General features: G+C 38.1%; 1 protein-coding gene across 1 annotated transcript in view; it reads right to left on the bottom strand.

Annotated features, from left to right (window-relative positions):
- Positions 1 to 15,831, bottom strand: part of LRPPRC (leucine rich pentatricopeptide repeat containing) — a 105,540-nt gene that overhangs the window by 62,072 nt on the left and 27,637 nt on the right. Inside the window, exons 12-14 of the mRNA XM_045885085.3 lie at positions 13,443 to 13,561; positions 11,631 to 11,724; positions 8,399 to 8,465 (exon numbers count right to left, since the gene is read on the bottom strand). Of these exons, the coding sequence (XP_045741041.1) occupies positions 8,399 to 8,465; positions 11,631 to 11,724; positions 13,443 to 13,561 (280 nt within the window). The remainder of the gene's footprint in view (positions 1 to 8,398; positions 8,466 to 11,630; positions 11,725 to 13,442; positions 13,562 to 15,831) is intronic.

Genomic DNA, 15,831 nt, shown 5'->3' with positions numbered 1-15,831 from the left:
GATCTGAGCCGAAGGCAGCCGCTTAGCCGACTGAGCCACCCAGGTGCCCTGGAGTTCTACTTTTGTGAATGTTTGAAAACTCCTATAGTAAAACACAAACACATACCATCTCTGGTCTAAATGCTGTACCTCTCAACGTTAATAAGCTGGGCTTCCTTTTTAAGAAAAGCTACTTAATCATTATCTTTCATCGAACAACTTAAAAAATAAAAAATATTAAGATATTAAATGGCCCTCAAACCTAGCATTAAGTACCCAGGGACGGCGTGGATATAAAACTTCAGAATTGTATATATATCTCTGAAACAGGTGACAATGACTAAAAGCCCTACCTTGAATGTGACCTTCAGGATAGATGGCACAGGTTCAAAAAAAAGTACAGAATCTTTTAAAACTAAGCTTTTGTAAAGAACAGTCAACACTTCTTCACTGCATGTTCACTCCTTAATCCAATGCAATCTAACTTCTGGCCCCAAACCTCCACTGAAAGTACTCTTGTTAAAATTACCACTAATCTCAACTCAGAATTCAACTAACACTTTTTGGTCCCCTTTGACTAAGTTTTGAGATTTGTGTTGTTGATCATTGTCTGCCAATCTCCCACTGATGCTACTCAATCCCGATCAGACATTCTCCTTCCCCATCTGCTCCTTAAGCAATCCTCCATTCTAAGTTCCAAGTGCCTTATATTCTCTTTTTTTTTTAAAGATTTTATTTATTTATTTGACAGAGAAAGACACAGCGAGAGAGGGAACACAAACGGGGAGTGGGAGAGGGAGAAGCAGACTCCCTGCCGAGCAGGGAGCCCGATGCGGGACTCGATCCAGGGACTCCAGGATCATGACCCGAGCTGAAGGCAGTCGCTTAACCAACTGAGCCACCCAGGCGCCCCCTTTTATTTTTTTTTAAAGATTTTATTTATTTGACAGAGAGAGAGCACAAGCAGGGGGAGTGGCAGGCAGAGGGAGAGAGAAGCAGCCTCCCCAAGGAGCAGGCAGCCCGATGCGGGGCTCCATCCCAGGACCCTAAGATCATGACCTGAGCCGAAGGCAGTCACTTAACCAACTGAGCCACCCAGGCACCCCTTATTCTTTTATTTTTAAGACAATCCTGCATGTAGATACTTAAATTCCTTGTTTCACAGAAGAGGGAATAGACTTAGGAAGGTGCCTGGGTGGCTCAGTCGTTGGGCGTCTGCCTTCGGCTCAGGTCATGATCTCAGGGTCCTGGGATCAAGCCCCGCATCGGGCTCCCTGCTCGGCGGGAAGCCTGCTTCTCCCTCTCCCACTCCCCCTGCTTGTGTTCCCTCTGTCACTGTGTCTCTCTCTCTCTGTCAAATAAATAAAATCTTAAAAAAAAAAAAAAAAGGCTAAGTAGGGACGCCTGGCTGGCTCAGTCGGTAGAGTATGTGACTCTTGATCTCAGGGTTGTGAGTTTGAGCCCCATGATGAGCATAAAGATTACTTAATAAAAAGAAAACAAATAGGCTAAGTAAAGTATCTTCACCTGAAATCCCACAGTACCTCAAAAGATCCCATAAACTGATCATCCACCCCTTACCTGCATTTTCTCCCCTCTTTGAATATCTACTGTCAGTCTTACCTTCATTACCTAAATCTTTCATGGCTCAAAGCCATGACTCAAAGTCCAAACCTCATGACTTGGAATGAGATCATTCATGAAGGGCCCCACGCTACCATTTTGGCTTTATTTCTTGCCATTATTTCATAGTTTCTTGGGCTATCATTACATCAATCTACCTTCAGGTCCCCGGATGCACTGTTCTGTCAGTCTCAATGCCTTTGCCTAGAATGCCCTTCCTTCACCTTGGACAAATTCTTACTCATCCTTTGATACTCAGCTCAGCGCCTTCTCTGCACATCCTGCCCTGACCCATCCCTCCCTTAACCTTGGCAGAGGAGATAGTACCTTCTTCCACATGTGCATAAATATCAAGACCCCTTTGCAGTTACTTTCTTATTTTCTGGTCTCCAACTATGAACAACTTGGCGACAAGAAGTTTCCCGTTCATCCTTGATTCCCCTATTATTTTGTGGTCCCAGGCCTCAGCACACACAAATAAGAGTTAATGTTTCTGAGCACCCATTGTACTTCATTAAGTACTTTCCCTTCTCCTATAAAAATGTCATGAGTGAGCCTCACTGGCTGATTGAAAAGAGGACTGTGCCATCTGGCATTTAACTTGGTGAATTCAATAGGGCTAATATCAGAAACCTGATTTGGGGTTTTTTCCAACATAGGAAAAGCAGTACCACTTCAAAGGCATAAAGTCCCACTTGCCAGGTTCAGACTATTGCCATCAGGTCAGAGAATCCCTCCGTCAATCCCAGGACTCTTCAGTGGCAAAAAAGACTTAAATGTCTGCATGTCAATTCTGAAGCATTCATCTTTTTGATATGTTATATTCCCAGTCAAGTTTTAAACTAGTTTCAGTGACATTTTGTCTCTCAGAAGTGACTCAGTATTTCTGGTGGTGGGAGTTTTCAATGATATATAATATGTATACTGCCCTCTTTCTTACTTAACTTTGTTCAGCTAGCACTATTGTTGGAAAGTCTTACTCATACTTAATATCATCCTACCTTGGATCTGACATAAGAATTGATGAACTTTATCAGTCATATCTAAAATGCCCTTTAAAATGTTCTTAAAAATAGCCTTATTTTTTAAAAAAGTTTAGAAGCGGGGTGCCTGAGTGGCTCAGTCATTAGGCGCCTGCCTTCGGCCCAGGTCACGATCCCAGGGTCCCAGGATCGAGTCCCGCGTCGGGCTCCCTGCTCAGCGGAAAGTCTTCTTCTCCCTCTCCCTCTGCTACTCCCCCTGCTTGTACTCTCTCTCTGTCAAATAAATAAAAACCTTTAATAAATAAATAAATAGTTTAGAAGCAAAAATTCCCTAAATATCTTAAATAATCTCACCCTAACTAAGCAGTATTGAATTTGAATAGTATTCTACAGATGACTTTGCCTACATATGTTAACAATTTATAAATTGGAAAGCTTTAGGAAGGCATATACTTAATTGGTAATTAATGACCATGTCTTGAGCTTATCAACTTACAGAAATACTAGCTCACCACTCAAACACTACTCTCTAAAGACATGACGAAAAATAGTATTAGTATTTCAAAAATATTATGGGAGAGCATAAAAAATTAATCTGGGCCAACAGGTTCCAGAACACATGCTGGGAACCACTGCCTCATGGGCCCCAGACCTACCACTTAGGAGGCAGTTTATATTGAGGGTAGAGAACTATGCCAATACTGAAATGCAAATCCAAGTTTCCCTTAGGATTAGCTAAGGTGACTATGATAGCTCATTCAATGCTCGATCACTTCTTACATTTTGGATGATTCTGAGTAATTATTTTAGGTAAGGAGTAACTAAGTGAATCTCTTATGTGTTAATCCTTACAGGACTTGCAGATAGTTATCTGGACTCTACTGGGAATGCCAATCAGTGCTCAGTTTTCTTGTACTCATTTATCCAATTCTAAAGTTGCTAGAGTACAACGGGACTCTGGAGAACCACACAATAGGTGACTGAGTAGTTGTATTAAATATCCTGCAACGGCATTTTTTAAAAAGATTTATTTGAGAGAGAGAACGTGAGTGCAGGGGGAAGGAGCAGAGGCAGAGGAGAGAGAAAAACTCAAGCAGACTGCGCTGTGCGCAGAGCCCGACACAGGGCTTGTTCTCATGACCCTAAGATCCCAACCCGGGCTGAAACCAAAAGTTGGACTATTAACTGATTGTGCCACCCAGGTGCCCCCTTGCAAAAGGATTTTAAAATATACAGGCTCCCTGCTCGGCGGGGAGCCTGCTTCTGCCTCTGACCCTCCCCCCTCTCATGTGCTCTCTCTCTCTCATTCTCTCTGTCTCAAATAAATAAAATCTTAAAAAATAATAATAAAAAAATATATATACATACTATTTGATTCGGCATCAAATAAAAGAACAGAAGGCTACGTTATAATGCTAAGATACTGGGTTGCAACAACACCGATTATGTTCTGATTTTTTAATAGTTTATGGGGTGGGAGAGAAAAAGAAATCACCTCTAGTCACAAATGCTTCATAATATGCACATATTCTTACATCAAATTACCACAGCCTGAAACTTTCCTGTATCTATAATAAGAAAAACTCACCAACATAATATAGTTTCAGAACCTACAGATTTAAAATACTTTCCCAGAAGGGATTAGTTACAACTTGTCAAAGAGCAGAACACCAGAGAGAAGAGACCCTGACAGAGAGCTCTGGAGACCTACAGCTCAGTTTTCAGCTGAGTACTTACAATCACATGTGAGGGAAGCCTAGGGAACTACCTTAGACCTTTCCAGAGACTGAAAAAAGACAAAACCCACACAGGTATGGGAATAACTCACATTCCCAATGATCTCAAAAATATATGGGGGGCGCCTGGGTGGCTCAGTTGGTTAAGTGACTGCCTTCGGCTCAGGTCATGATCCTGGAGTCCTGGGATCAAGTCCCGCATCGGGCTCCCTGCTCGGCAGGGAGTCTGCTTCTCCCTTTGACCCTCCTCCCTCTCATGCTCTCTGTCTCTCATTCTCTCTGTCTCAAATAAATAAATAAAATCTTAAAAAAAAAAAAAATTCTTAAAAAAAAAAAATATATGGGGTAGGCATGCCTGGCTGGCTCAGTCGGTGGAGCATGTGACTTGATCTCAGGGTTGTGGGTTCAAGCCCCACAGTGGGTGTAGAAATTACTTAAAAATTTTTTAAAAAAATCTTAAAAAGGGGGGGAGGGGCTAGCAGGCAGAATACTCAGAAGGATACTGCCTCAATAGTGGGGCTGAATTAATTTAATGGGAATAATCCTGAACTTAAGGCTGCTCTAATCCTGCCTAACACAGCAAAAAAGCAAGCACTAAGAAAACTTCCAAGAAACTTCACTCACGACATCAGAACAAAGCTCAAAAATATTTAAAGGAATAGGGGCGCCTGGGTGGCTCAGTCGTTAAGCGTCTGTCTTCAGCTCAGGTCATGATCCCGGGATCCTGGGATCGAGCCCCGCGTCGGGCTCTCTGCTCGGCGGGAAGCCTGCTTCTCCCTCTCCCACTCCCCCTGCTTGCGTTCCTCTCTCACTATGTATCTCTCTGTGAAATAAATAAAATCTTTAAAAAAATAAAAAATAAAAAAAATATTTAAAGGAGTAAAAAAAAAAAAAAACCCACCTTCAGTAGAATAAATTCCACATCTGGCATCCAATCAGAAATTACCAAGAAGCAAAAATATATGATGTACAATGAGGGAAAAAAATTAACCAAGAGAAACAGACCCAGAAATGACACAAATGATAGAATTAATAGACAAAGACATCAAAACATCTATCAATAATATCTCATTTAGTCAAGAAGGAAGAAAAAAGCATAAGCATGTTAAGGAGATATGGAAGATATGTTTTTAAAAAATCCAAACTGAATGAGAAATAGCATATCTGAGATTAAAATACATTCTAAATATACTTCTGCCTCCACCAAGCCTCCACACTGCACAAATTAGTCTACTTTCTTTAAAATAAAGGCCAAGTCCTTTTATGTTGTTTACCATATTTCAGTCTGATCCCAACCAGCATCTCCAAACTCCACAATACTTGCTGAATTAAAGGGAATGCCTAAACACAGAGGCAGAAAATAAGGCCTCTGTAATTAATTCAACAGTAGTACCAATCATGTGCCAGGTATTAATCTAGGCACTGAAGATAGTGCAATAAACCAAACAAACACAGAGCTTATGTTCCAATCATCCAAGCAGCTGCCACAAAATGTTACAAAGTAATAACAAGAAGATACCCATGCCTTTATTTAAACCATTTATTTTCCCAAATTACCGCAACTTAGGTTGCCTAATTTCCTAGCACACAATAAATCAAAAACAGCAAATTATTTAGGTGTGTATAGGTTACTTACAGCAAATATACTGAAAGTTGTCCAGAGTGAGAGCAAAAACTCTTACAAACAAAGATGATGACACAAAATTAAAAAGCAGAAACAGAAAACGCAGCAAGCAGATGCATTTACTGGAGGGGCAAGCAGCTCTGCATACTTTAATCATTAAGGCACTACAAGCTCAACGACTGACCTAGGTATATATCGGAATGCACAACTTGTTTTCCCATCACCCTGGATCAACTTTACAGTCTAAGTACCTTGTTTAAGAAGTCTAGGAGACAAACCATAAGAGACTCTTAATCACAGGAAACAAACTGAGGGTTGCTGGAGGGCGGGTGGAGGGATGGGTAACTGGGTGATGGACACTGGGGAGGGTATGTGTTATAATGAGCACTGGGTATTATAGAAGACTGATGAATCACAAACCTCTACCCCTGAAACAAATAATACATTATATATTAATTTTTAAAAAAAGTCTAAGACATGTGAAATATGACAACTGCCATTCAAACGGACTAAAAAAGTATAACATAAGGTTAGTCAAGTTAAAGAAGGAAATACACACGACCTGGAAGTTTATACGAAAAACCTTTCCAAGACATTTTTCAAGGACAATCAAATGACAATGTTACTATGCTTCACTTCATAATATATTATAGGTTCTTAATTATTTTTATGGGTTCTTTCTTAAAAATCTGGCTCTACTAGCATTTTTATACACCTGATTATGTATTCTGTATTTTCAAACTTTATTTTTAAAGGCACAGTCCTTGGTCTGTTTGTTTTTTAACCCAACACAAAACTATCCCTGAAAAGAGTGGAACTGAACTGGCTAAAGAAAGGGCAGTAACACAGAATCCCACCGACCTATTCTACCCCTCCTTGCCTGCCATGGAGGTTCTGGAGATGTCTACAGAAAACCCTACTACTCCCACCAATGAACAGGCTAAAAACTACTGAGATTTTTAGTATCAGAAGTCATTAACATTATTACAAAAAGAATGATAAAAGGAGAAACTCGTCTTTTTGTAGCTACCACTGTAAACACCCGATTCAACAAGATTACCAATGGCTGTTAAAACCACTGAACAGGACAGACCCACTGTCGCTAAGTATCATCCCACAGACTTCTTACTAATCCCAAATGGAATGAGGTTCCTTTCCAAGAGACATGGTGGTCACCAGCATAACCAAATGATCAAACTTAGCTGATGGCACCACCATTATATCTCTTGCTGCAGTAGGAAATGCCATCACCTATCAAGTATTCTTGCTAAAAATAATCAACCTGAATCTGATATGAAAAAAAATAGATGAATACAAATCTACAGAGAAAGCAGCCTGGACTCTTCAAACAAGTCCACGTCATAAAGACCATAAAAAGGTAGGGGAATTGTTCTGGATTAATAAAGAGACAGCAACCACATGCAACACATGTAATTATTGAATCCTCAATCAAAAAGTAAAACAGCTATAAAAGAGATTTTTAGAAGACAATCTAAACATTAGCTATGTATATTAGATGATATTATAATATTGCTAGTATTTTAGGAGTGATACTGGCATTGTGATTATATAGATGATGACCTTATTCTTACGAGAGAGAAGCTGAAGGATCCAGTACCATGATGTCAACAACTTCAAGTGGTTCAGCAAAAAAGAAAAAAGTGTATATACGTATGTGCTTGTGTGTGTATATATTAGAGAAAAAGTGAGAAAGCAAATATGGCAAAATATCAAAAATGGTGAATCTACATAAAGGGTATGTTCGGTGTTTCCTTTACTATTCTTTCGACTCATTATGTTTGAATATTTTCAAAAAAACAAAACTGAGGGGCGCCTGGGTGGCGCAGTCGGTTAAGCATCTGCCTTTGGCTTAGGTCATACTCCCAGGGTTCTGGGATTGAGCCCTGTGTCGGGCTCCCTGCTCAGTGGAGGGCCTATTGCTCCCTCTTCCTCTGCCCCTCCCCTTGTCCCCCACTCACGCATGGGCACGAGCTCTCTCTTCCTCTATCGCAAATAAATAAATAAATAAATAATCAATCTTTTAAAAAAATGACAAAACTGAGAAGGAAAAAGGTCACTAACATCCCTTGAGCACACAGAGGAAAGAGGAAGACAGCAGTATTACACTGACTGAAGTTACCTTGAAATTAAATACTCAAAACACCAAACACACATACAACTTTGTAACTCCAACCCACCATTTCCAAACAGTGCTTTCTTCTTTGAAACACAACTTTTAACCAAATTTGTGTGTATTTCTTGGAAAAGATGATATAAAAGATTGCCTACACTCAAGTCAACTACTTGGTAGATGAGTAACACAGATAAGGTTATTTTAGGAAACTGGTATATTGGAAGATTTGGAAGATAAGAGTATCTATAGCTTTCCTTATATAGTAGGTCACAAAAACAGGAGAAATCAGGCAAAGAACATTATAAGGTAATTATCTTACCTCCTAAAGCCTAGATTTAGACTGCCTCTCAAAGAAGCGAATGACAAAGGCTGTGTATTTGATTCCACTGCAAAAGAAAGTGATCATCATTAAAACCCACACCAAACCCAAAAAACTTATTAACTTCTTTGGAAACACATACCTTTTAATTTTCATTTTGGAAACTTTATTTTTAAAATGGAAATGTTCTCGTACAAAATTAATTAGATAATGCAGTAATATACATCTGCAATAGAAGCTATCCTTTAAAAACATTTTTACTTCATTTTCATGAATATATACAACTAATGAATTTATAAATATTCTTTGGTATAAAGGGTAATAACTAATCATCCCCCAGCACACTGAGAGTTGGTCTGGTACACATACCAAAACTGTGTGTTACTAGACAATGGGGCACTACGAAGAAAAAGACTGTAACTACTCTATAGGACTTCTGTCTTTTAAAGGAGAAAAATTCTTTTCTCAAAGTAGCAGTGGGTTCTGTTGAACCATTCACTCTGTCATTCCATTTTCCACTAGGATCAATGACTTCATTCATGTTAAGTGACAACCTAAAGTCATAGTAAGTCTTTACCTCTGTTGTGGAATTGATTTATAGTCACCTTTCACTTTTCTAAGTATTTGTTTGCTCTACTATTCATTTTGTCATTTAACAATCTAGAACATTGTATGTTTCAATGCTGACACTGTAAACCTGATTTGCCTTAACACATAGGCCTGATTCTCCATGTAACCCTTACCATAACTAGCCAGGGCAAAAATCAAAGTAGGCATCTCCTGAATTTATTTTTCCCTGTCATTGTATTAAAATGGTGCCATGTTGGGGCGCCTGGGTGGCTCGGCTGAGCGACTGCCTTCGGCTCAGGTCATGATCCTGGAGTCCCGGGATCGAGTCCCGCATCGGGCTCCCTGCTCAGCAGGGAGTCTGCTTCTCCCTCTGACCCTCCCCCCTCTCATGTACTCTCTCTCATTCTCGCTCTCTCAAATAAATAAATAAATCTTTAAAAAAAAAATGGTGCCATGTTTTAAGTAACTGATTTAATCTTTTCAGATGTCATGTTACTAAACGATCCAAGATGGACAGAATTAGAGAGGAGCTCATAGTACACGTAAAATTCAGAAAACAGAATTAATACAGTTTAGAAAAGATCAAGATACCTGAGTAACTTAACAACAACAAACAGCTCATGGGAAAAGTTACAGAAGATTTTAGGAGTATTTGCTCATCTCTCCTAAATATGAATAAAAACTTAACTCCCACACACAAGAATTGTTTTAGATCAAGTGTTATATTCTTGAACAGAGATGTAAGATTCTCAAGGTTTTATGCAGCACTTGCAAATCTAAAAACCATTTTTTAAATGATCAGCATTCAGTCACTCAAGGAGTTTTAAAGTAGACATAACTACATGTCTTTCAGCAACCTTTAAACTGCTTAATCAAATTAATTTTCCATACCTACAAACAGAAGTGGGAAAATGTTTCCTACTACTGCACAAACTGGATCAAGATAAGCCAGAACTCTTTTCTACTACCTGCAATTCCTTGTGATGCAGTAACCAAGAGTGCCTACCTAGGCGCTGCCTCCAGTGAATACCAGCAATTATAGAACTGCTCTTCAAAGACCTGTAAATCAAAGCAAGAAGGGAAGGCACGGACAGGAGTGGCCTGAAGTACTCTTTATTCTTAATGTTCCTGGAATTTTTCTTTCTCAAATTTAATAAACAACCTCTTAAAAAGTTATTTTTATACTATTCAAATTAGTATTTTACAGAATACTGTCAAGTTTTTATTCATTAAAAAGGTGACCAGAGGGGCGCCTGGGTGGCTCAGTCGTTGGGCGTCTGCCTTCGGCTCGGGTCATGATCCTGGGGTCCTGGGATCGAGTCCCGCATCGGGCTCCCTGCTTGGCGGGAAGCCTGCTTCTCCCTCTCCCACTCCCCCTGCTTGTGTTCCCTCTCTCGCTGTGTCTCTCTCTGTCAAATAAATAAATAAAATCTTTAAAAAAAAAAAAAAAAAGGTGACCAGAAACATCTCAGCAAGATGAAGGTTGCTGACAAAAAGCATCTAGTTTCCTTAGCAACAAACAAGTTTGAAAAATCAAGGTTTGACAACGAAGTGGGAAGGATGGTATGATAAAGGGAACAGCAGCTCTCATGTATGCACCTTGGGTACCCAGATTCCTCTGCTAATTCTTCTCTGTTTTCATCCTGTCAGTAAGGCAAATCTGTACATTACTCTGAGTGGAAGGCAAAATCAATACCCTCAGAGAGCAGCTGGTATTACTACCCAACCTTTAACTCAAATAACTACAACCTCTAACAGTCATCATTTTTCATCCTGAACACTTCGCCTTTCCCTTACAATATTAAGATGAACCATTTTAACTACCAATAACAGGGTTTTTACAATGCTTCCACCTACACAATTTGAGTGCACATTAATCCGAGCTTAACTTCTAACATTTTAGGGGTCTAGAAACTGATGTTTGTGTGTTTTGTTTTTAAATGGCATCTTTTTCACAAGATTATAAAAACGGTCAAGTAATGTCATAGGTATGTTCAAAAGTGAAAACTTTAAGAAATGTCTTATTTAGTAAATTGTAGTAGGGTGAAACAATAAGGTTAAAATTAAAAGATCTTGGTTCTGGCTCAATCACTAACTTTGACCAAATGATTTAACCTCTGTCTGCCTTTCTTCATTTATCAATGTAGGTAATTTTATTGACATGTGAGGAGTCCTATAAAGCATCATAGCATTTATAAATGCTTAGTAAATATCTGCTATGTTTTGGTTAATGAGGACTAGGAGATGGGCTTCATGTAACAATGGCTATAATAGGCATAGTATCTCCAGTGATTTTTTTTTTTTCACAATGACTCCCACAAGGTAGGTAAGTATCCCCATTTCATGAAATTGAAACAAAAACACCTGTTCCAGGTCCCATAATCAGCAGCTTAATTATAAACAGAACTCAAGTCTTCTGGGTCCTAATCTACCACCATGTTATCTCCAAGGTCCTTTTAACTTGAAAATTACTTCCAAATTATCCACAAGTTCAACTCATAAACAGTCTTATCAGTCTGAATTAAGCAAAACATATAAAAAACCCGTAAAGTTACCCTGACCTTCCCTGAGGTAGGTATCGAGGGCATGAACTACCCTGTATGCCCTCAGTAGTAACTGAAATCAATACCTGTCAAGTTTACTGCTAATGTTTCATACTTACAAAATGATAAAATATAGGCTAAGTTCCCATTAACTGCTTCACTTCTCAATTCAGCTTGTGAAAATACATTACTTTCAGGTAGACATCCATTTTCCTAGGGATAAAGCATATTTCAATGATAATACACCTAGCTAAAATAATTTTGATATGCAATTCAAATTTCCTGTTTTCCCATTTCTTTTTATCACTATTCTTAAAAAAAAAAAAAAAACTCACTTTCTAGAACAATACGTAAACGGAATAACTGAACTTTCGCAAAAGCTATGAGATGGAGTTCCAACATTCCAAATTAAATGTTTATTTTCAAATTCAGATAATCTGTTACCCTTAGAACACCTTCCTTCTAGGAAGTTTACTATTGAAGGCACTAGAACAAATCTCTCATTAACAACAAAACAAAAATTCAATGCACTGATCTAAAATGATACTTTGCGGGGCCCCTGGGTGGCTCAGTCGTTAAGCGTCGGCCTTCCGCTCAGGTCATGATCCCAGGGTCCTGGGATCAAGCCCCACATCGGGCTCCCTGCTCAGCGGGAAGCCTGCTTTCCCCTCTCCAGCTCCTCCCTGCTTGTGTTCCCTCTCTCGCTGTCTCTCTCTGTCCAATAAACAAATAAAAATCTTTACAAAACAAATAAATAAAATAAAAATAAAATAAAATACTTTGGGACATACAATGAGGTAAAGATCAAATTTAATTTTATTTAACTCCAAAGGTTTAATCACGTGTCCCAACATCATCACTTGTTTAATAACTTAAGTATCTGAGCCAAAATTCAGTTCCAACACATTTACTGAAGCACTGTATAATAACACAATATTTAAAACCACCCAATCAATAATAAGCAATAACTAAAAATAAATTATGGTATATCCATACAATAAAACACCATGCAACCATAAAAAATAATTGGTGGAATCACATACTGTAATAGAATGTGCCAAGTGAAAAAAGTAGGTTTTGGGAAACTAAGAATATGTGGGAAAAATTATTTTTTAAATATAATTTTTAACAGTAAAATATGTATAGCACAGGCTCAAAATACTCTAAGTACTCAGGGAAGAGAAGACACTCAAGACATAAACTCAGCCTTTAAGAGGATTGTAATTATGCAATTATTTCAAGGAAAGAAAAGAACACTCTAAAAATATTAGAAAAATCTAGGCATTATGTAAATAACCACCTAGGAAACAGTTCTTTTGAACAAAGTATTTCTTTTAAAAGTGTTTGGTGCTCTGCCATGTTGTTCCTAATTGTATAGCACTTTGCTTTGAAAGTAGAAAGTGCAACCCTTGCTGGTCCAATGCACTCTCCAAGTCAATTTCTTCCTGTGCCCCTTCATAAATGCCTTGCCTATTCTAATGGGAACAGGAAATGCTGGGTAGGAAAATAATGCCTTGGAGTCAAACAAAAGATTATTAAAAAAAAAAAAAAAGAGTAGTAAGTCAATTAAGAGTGTATTATGAAAATTCATATACAAGTGAAAAGTAAAGGTCAAAAATTGAAAACTGCAGTTACACTGTAAAGTGGGACTAGGAGCATCCATTATTTTATTTACATTTTTCCTGATACTGGCCTATTGTTTTCAACACACAAGAAAAGTGCTGCTTTACCTTTTTAAGTTTAACCACTATAGACTTTACACTAACCAATATTTTTACAAAGCTTTAGAAAATTGTATACAGACAATGACCATTTTTCGTACTCAGCTTAATGACTTTTTTCTTTTTTTTTTTTTTGGTTACCACTAAACAATTAGGGAGGAAAGAAATCTCTTTAATTATGAGATTAAAACCACACCTGCTTGTACTCACCTGCAAAACAGCATGAACTGACCTCGCACTATCAAAGGATGGAAACACGTAATTTACATATGTCTCCTGATCAGGACTTACTCCCATTTCATGCATTGCTTTGAGAACTTCGACTATACCTATAAGATTAAATTTAGAAGCACACAGATGAAGTACTTGGAATACATTACAAAAGATCAGAAAGTTCAGTTCATTTACTTTCTGAATCATAATGTACGAAAAACTACTCATTTTGTTTGTCTAAAAAGAGAAAGCAAAAAAGCAACAGAAGTGGGAAATAAGATGATAAATGAAACAAAAATTAATTCCTCCTTTCTTAATCTATTAATTCAGTAGCAAGTGCTAAGGAAATATTTTAGAAATAACAACTGTAAGAAAGTTTAAAACAATTAAGCAAAATGCCTAATGCTTCTGGCACCCAAATGAACAGAGATCGTAAAACATCATTGCTATTACAGAGCAGTGACGGATCGACACAAGAAAACTGGACCCAGGGGCGCCTGGGTGGCTCAGGCATTGAGCTTCTGCCTTCAGCTCAGGTCATGATCCCAGGGTCCTGGGATTGAGCCCCACATCAGGTTCCCTGCTCGGCGGGAAGCCTGCTTCTCCCTCTCCCACTCCCCCTGCTTGTGTTCACTCTCTTGCTGTGTCTCTCTGTCAAATAAATAAATAAAATCTTAAAAAAAAAAAAAAAAGAAAAAAAAGAAAACTGGACCCAGTAAACACTGCAGAGGGAAGGGATGAGCGGCGACTCAAATAAATAAAATCTTAAAAACAAAAACAAAACAACAAAACAAAAAAAATACTCCCTCTAGAAGTCCGTTTTTACCCTATCATATCCTCTACAGAAAAATTACATTTCTATAAATTTGTTACATAATGAGCTCTAGTACAAATACTTGATTGTAAATTCCCGCTGATTACAGAAATACACAGGCAAGTGTGACTACATTATGAATATCTGCACATTTCTTTAAGAGAAAATTCAGATTATTATTCAGGTTAAACAGTTTATTATATTTAAAATCACTTAATGGATCTTCAAAACCTTAGGTGTTTAAATGTATTTTTAAAGATACTAATATGGAAAAAAAAAATCTCAAAAGACAGAGCACATGCTTAGTGACAAATTTAGGAGAACATGCATATAGAGTTAGTCCACAGAGCACACAACAAGCATCAGAATACTTGAAAGCCAAATTCAGTAGAAGTATTCTAACAATTCACTAGGAATTACTAGTAATAACATGGGTAACTATCATAAAAAATGGCAAATCACACTGTGCTCTTCTTAAAGATTACTAAGTATTTGAAAGGAGGGCATATGGCTAGTTGTTTTTCAATGACTAGCAATAGAGTTGTGTTAATCTAATGTCCTCAATGTCCTTCCTCATCAATAACGACTGCTTTCATCCATGGTTAAAAGTAAATAGCTATGTTTCTGGAAGATTCTCCGGTGAAATGACAAAAAAAAAAAAAAAAAAACAAGCTCAAAGTTTAATGAGACCTAGCTTTCAACCCTGTTCTGGCACTTAATGGCAGGGTAAATCTGAACAAGTAACTTCACCTTTCTGAGCCATAATTTCTGAGCTTCCACATTAATATGGCAGGAACTGTGCCTTCTAGACACTTTATCAAATAACACTTGGCTTAATCCTCCCTAACTGCCATCCATGTTAGATTAAGTAAGTCAATATGTGTCAAGGCACTCAATGAATGGAACACTTTTCTGACCTGTAAGAGTCTAGGCCTAGTGAATGGATAGAAACACCAAGAACTATAAATATTACCCACAGGCATGGAAGAAATTCTTTTGATCTAGGCCTAGAGGAAGGTTGAGGACAAGAGGAAAAACAGAACATACTGAACAAAAAGAATACTAGTACCACCTTAGTTCTGATCAGTATCAACAGCTGACTCTTGAACACGCAGGGGTTAGGGGCGCCAGCTCTGGTGCAATCGAAAATCTGCGTATCACTTCTGACTCCCTAAAAACTTAACTAATAGCCTACTGTTAACCAGAAGCCTTACCAATAACATAAACAGTCAATTAACACATATTTTGTATGTCCTATGTCTTAAAGTAAGCTAAAGGACAAAAATATGAAAATCATAAGGAAGAGAAGATACGTTTACAGTATTTATTAAAAAAAAAAAAAAAAATCCGTGTATAAGGGGACCTGCACAGTTCAAACCTGTGTTGCTCAGGGGTCAACAATATTAACAAGGCTTTCAACTCAGTCTACTGGGGTGATATACTTCTTTTTGTAATAAATAAAGCCGGGCAGGTCTTAGGAGTCAAATAATCTTTATTTTAACAAAAGTGTTAAAGTAAGGGGCGCCTGGGTGGCTCAGTCGTTAAGCATCTGCCTTCAGCTCAGGTCATGAT

Source organism: Mirounga angustirostris, unplaced genomic scaffold, assembly GCF_029215605.1.
Source record: "Mirounga angustirostris isolate CCGP_5_RB_7025 unplaced genomic scaffold, mMirAng1.0.hap1 SCAF_10, whole genome shotgun sequence".
In the NCBI taxonomy this organism is placed as follows: Eukaryota; Metazoa; Chordata; class Mammalia; order Carnivora; family Phocidae; genus Mirounga; species Mirounga angustirostris.
This window is presented reverse-complemented; position numbering and strand designations above follow the sequence as displayed.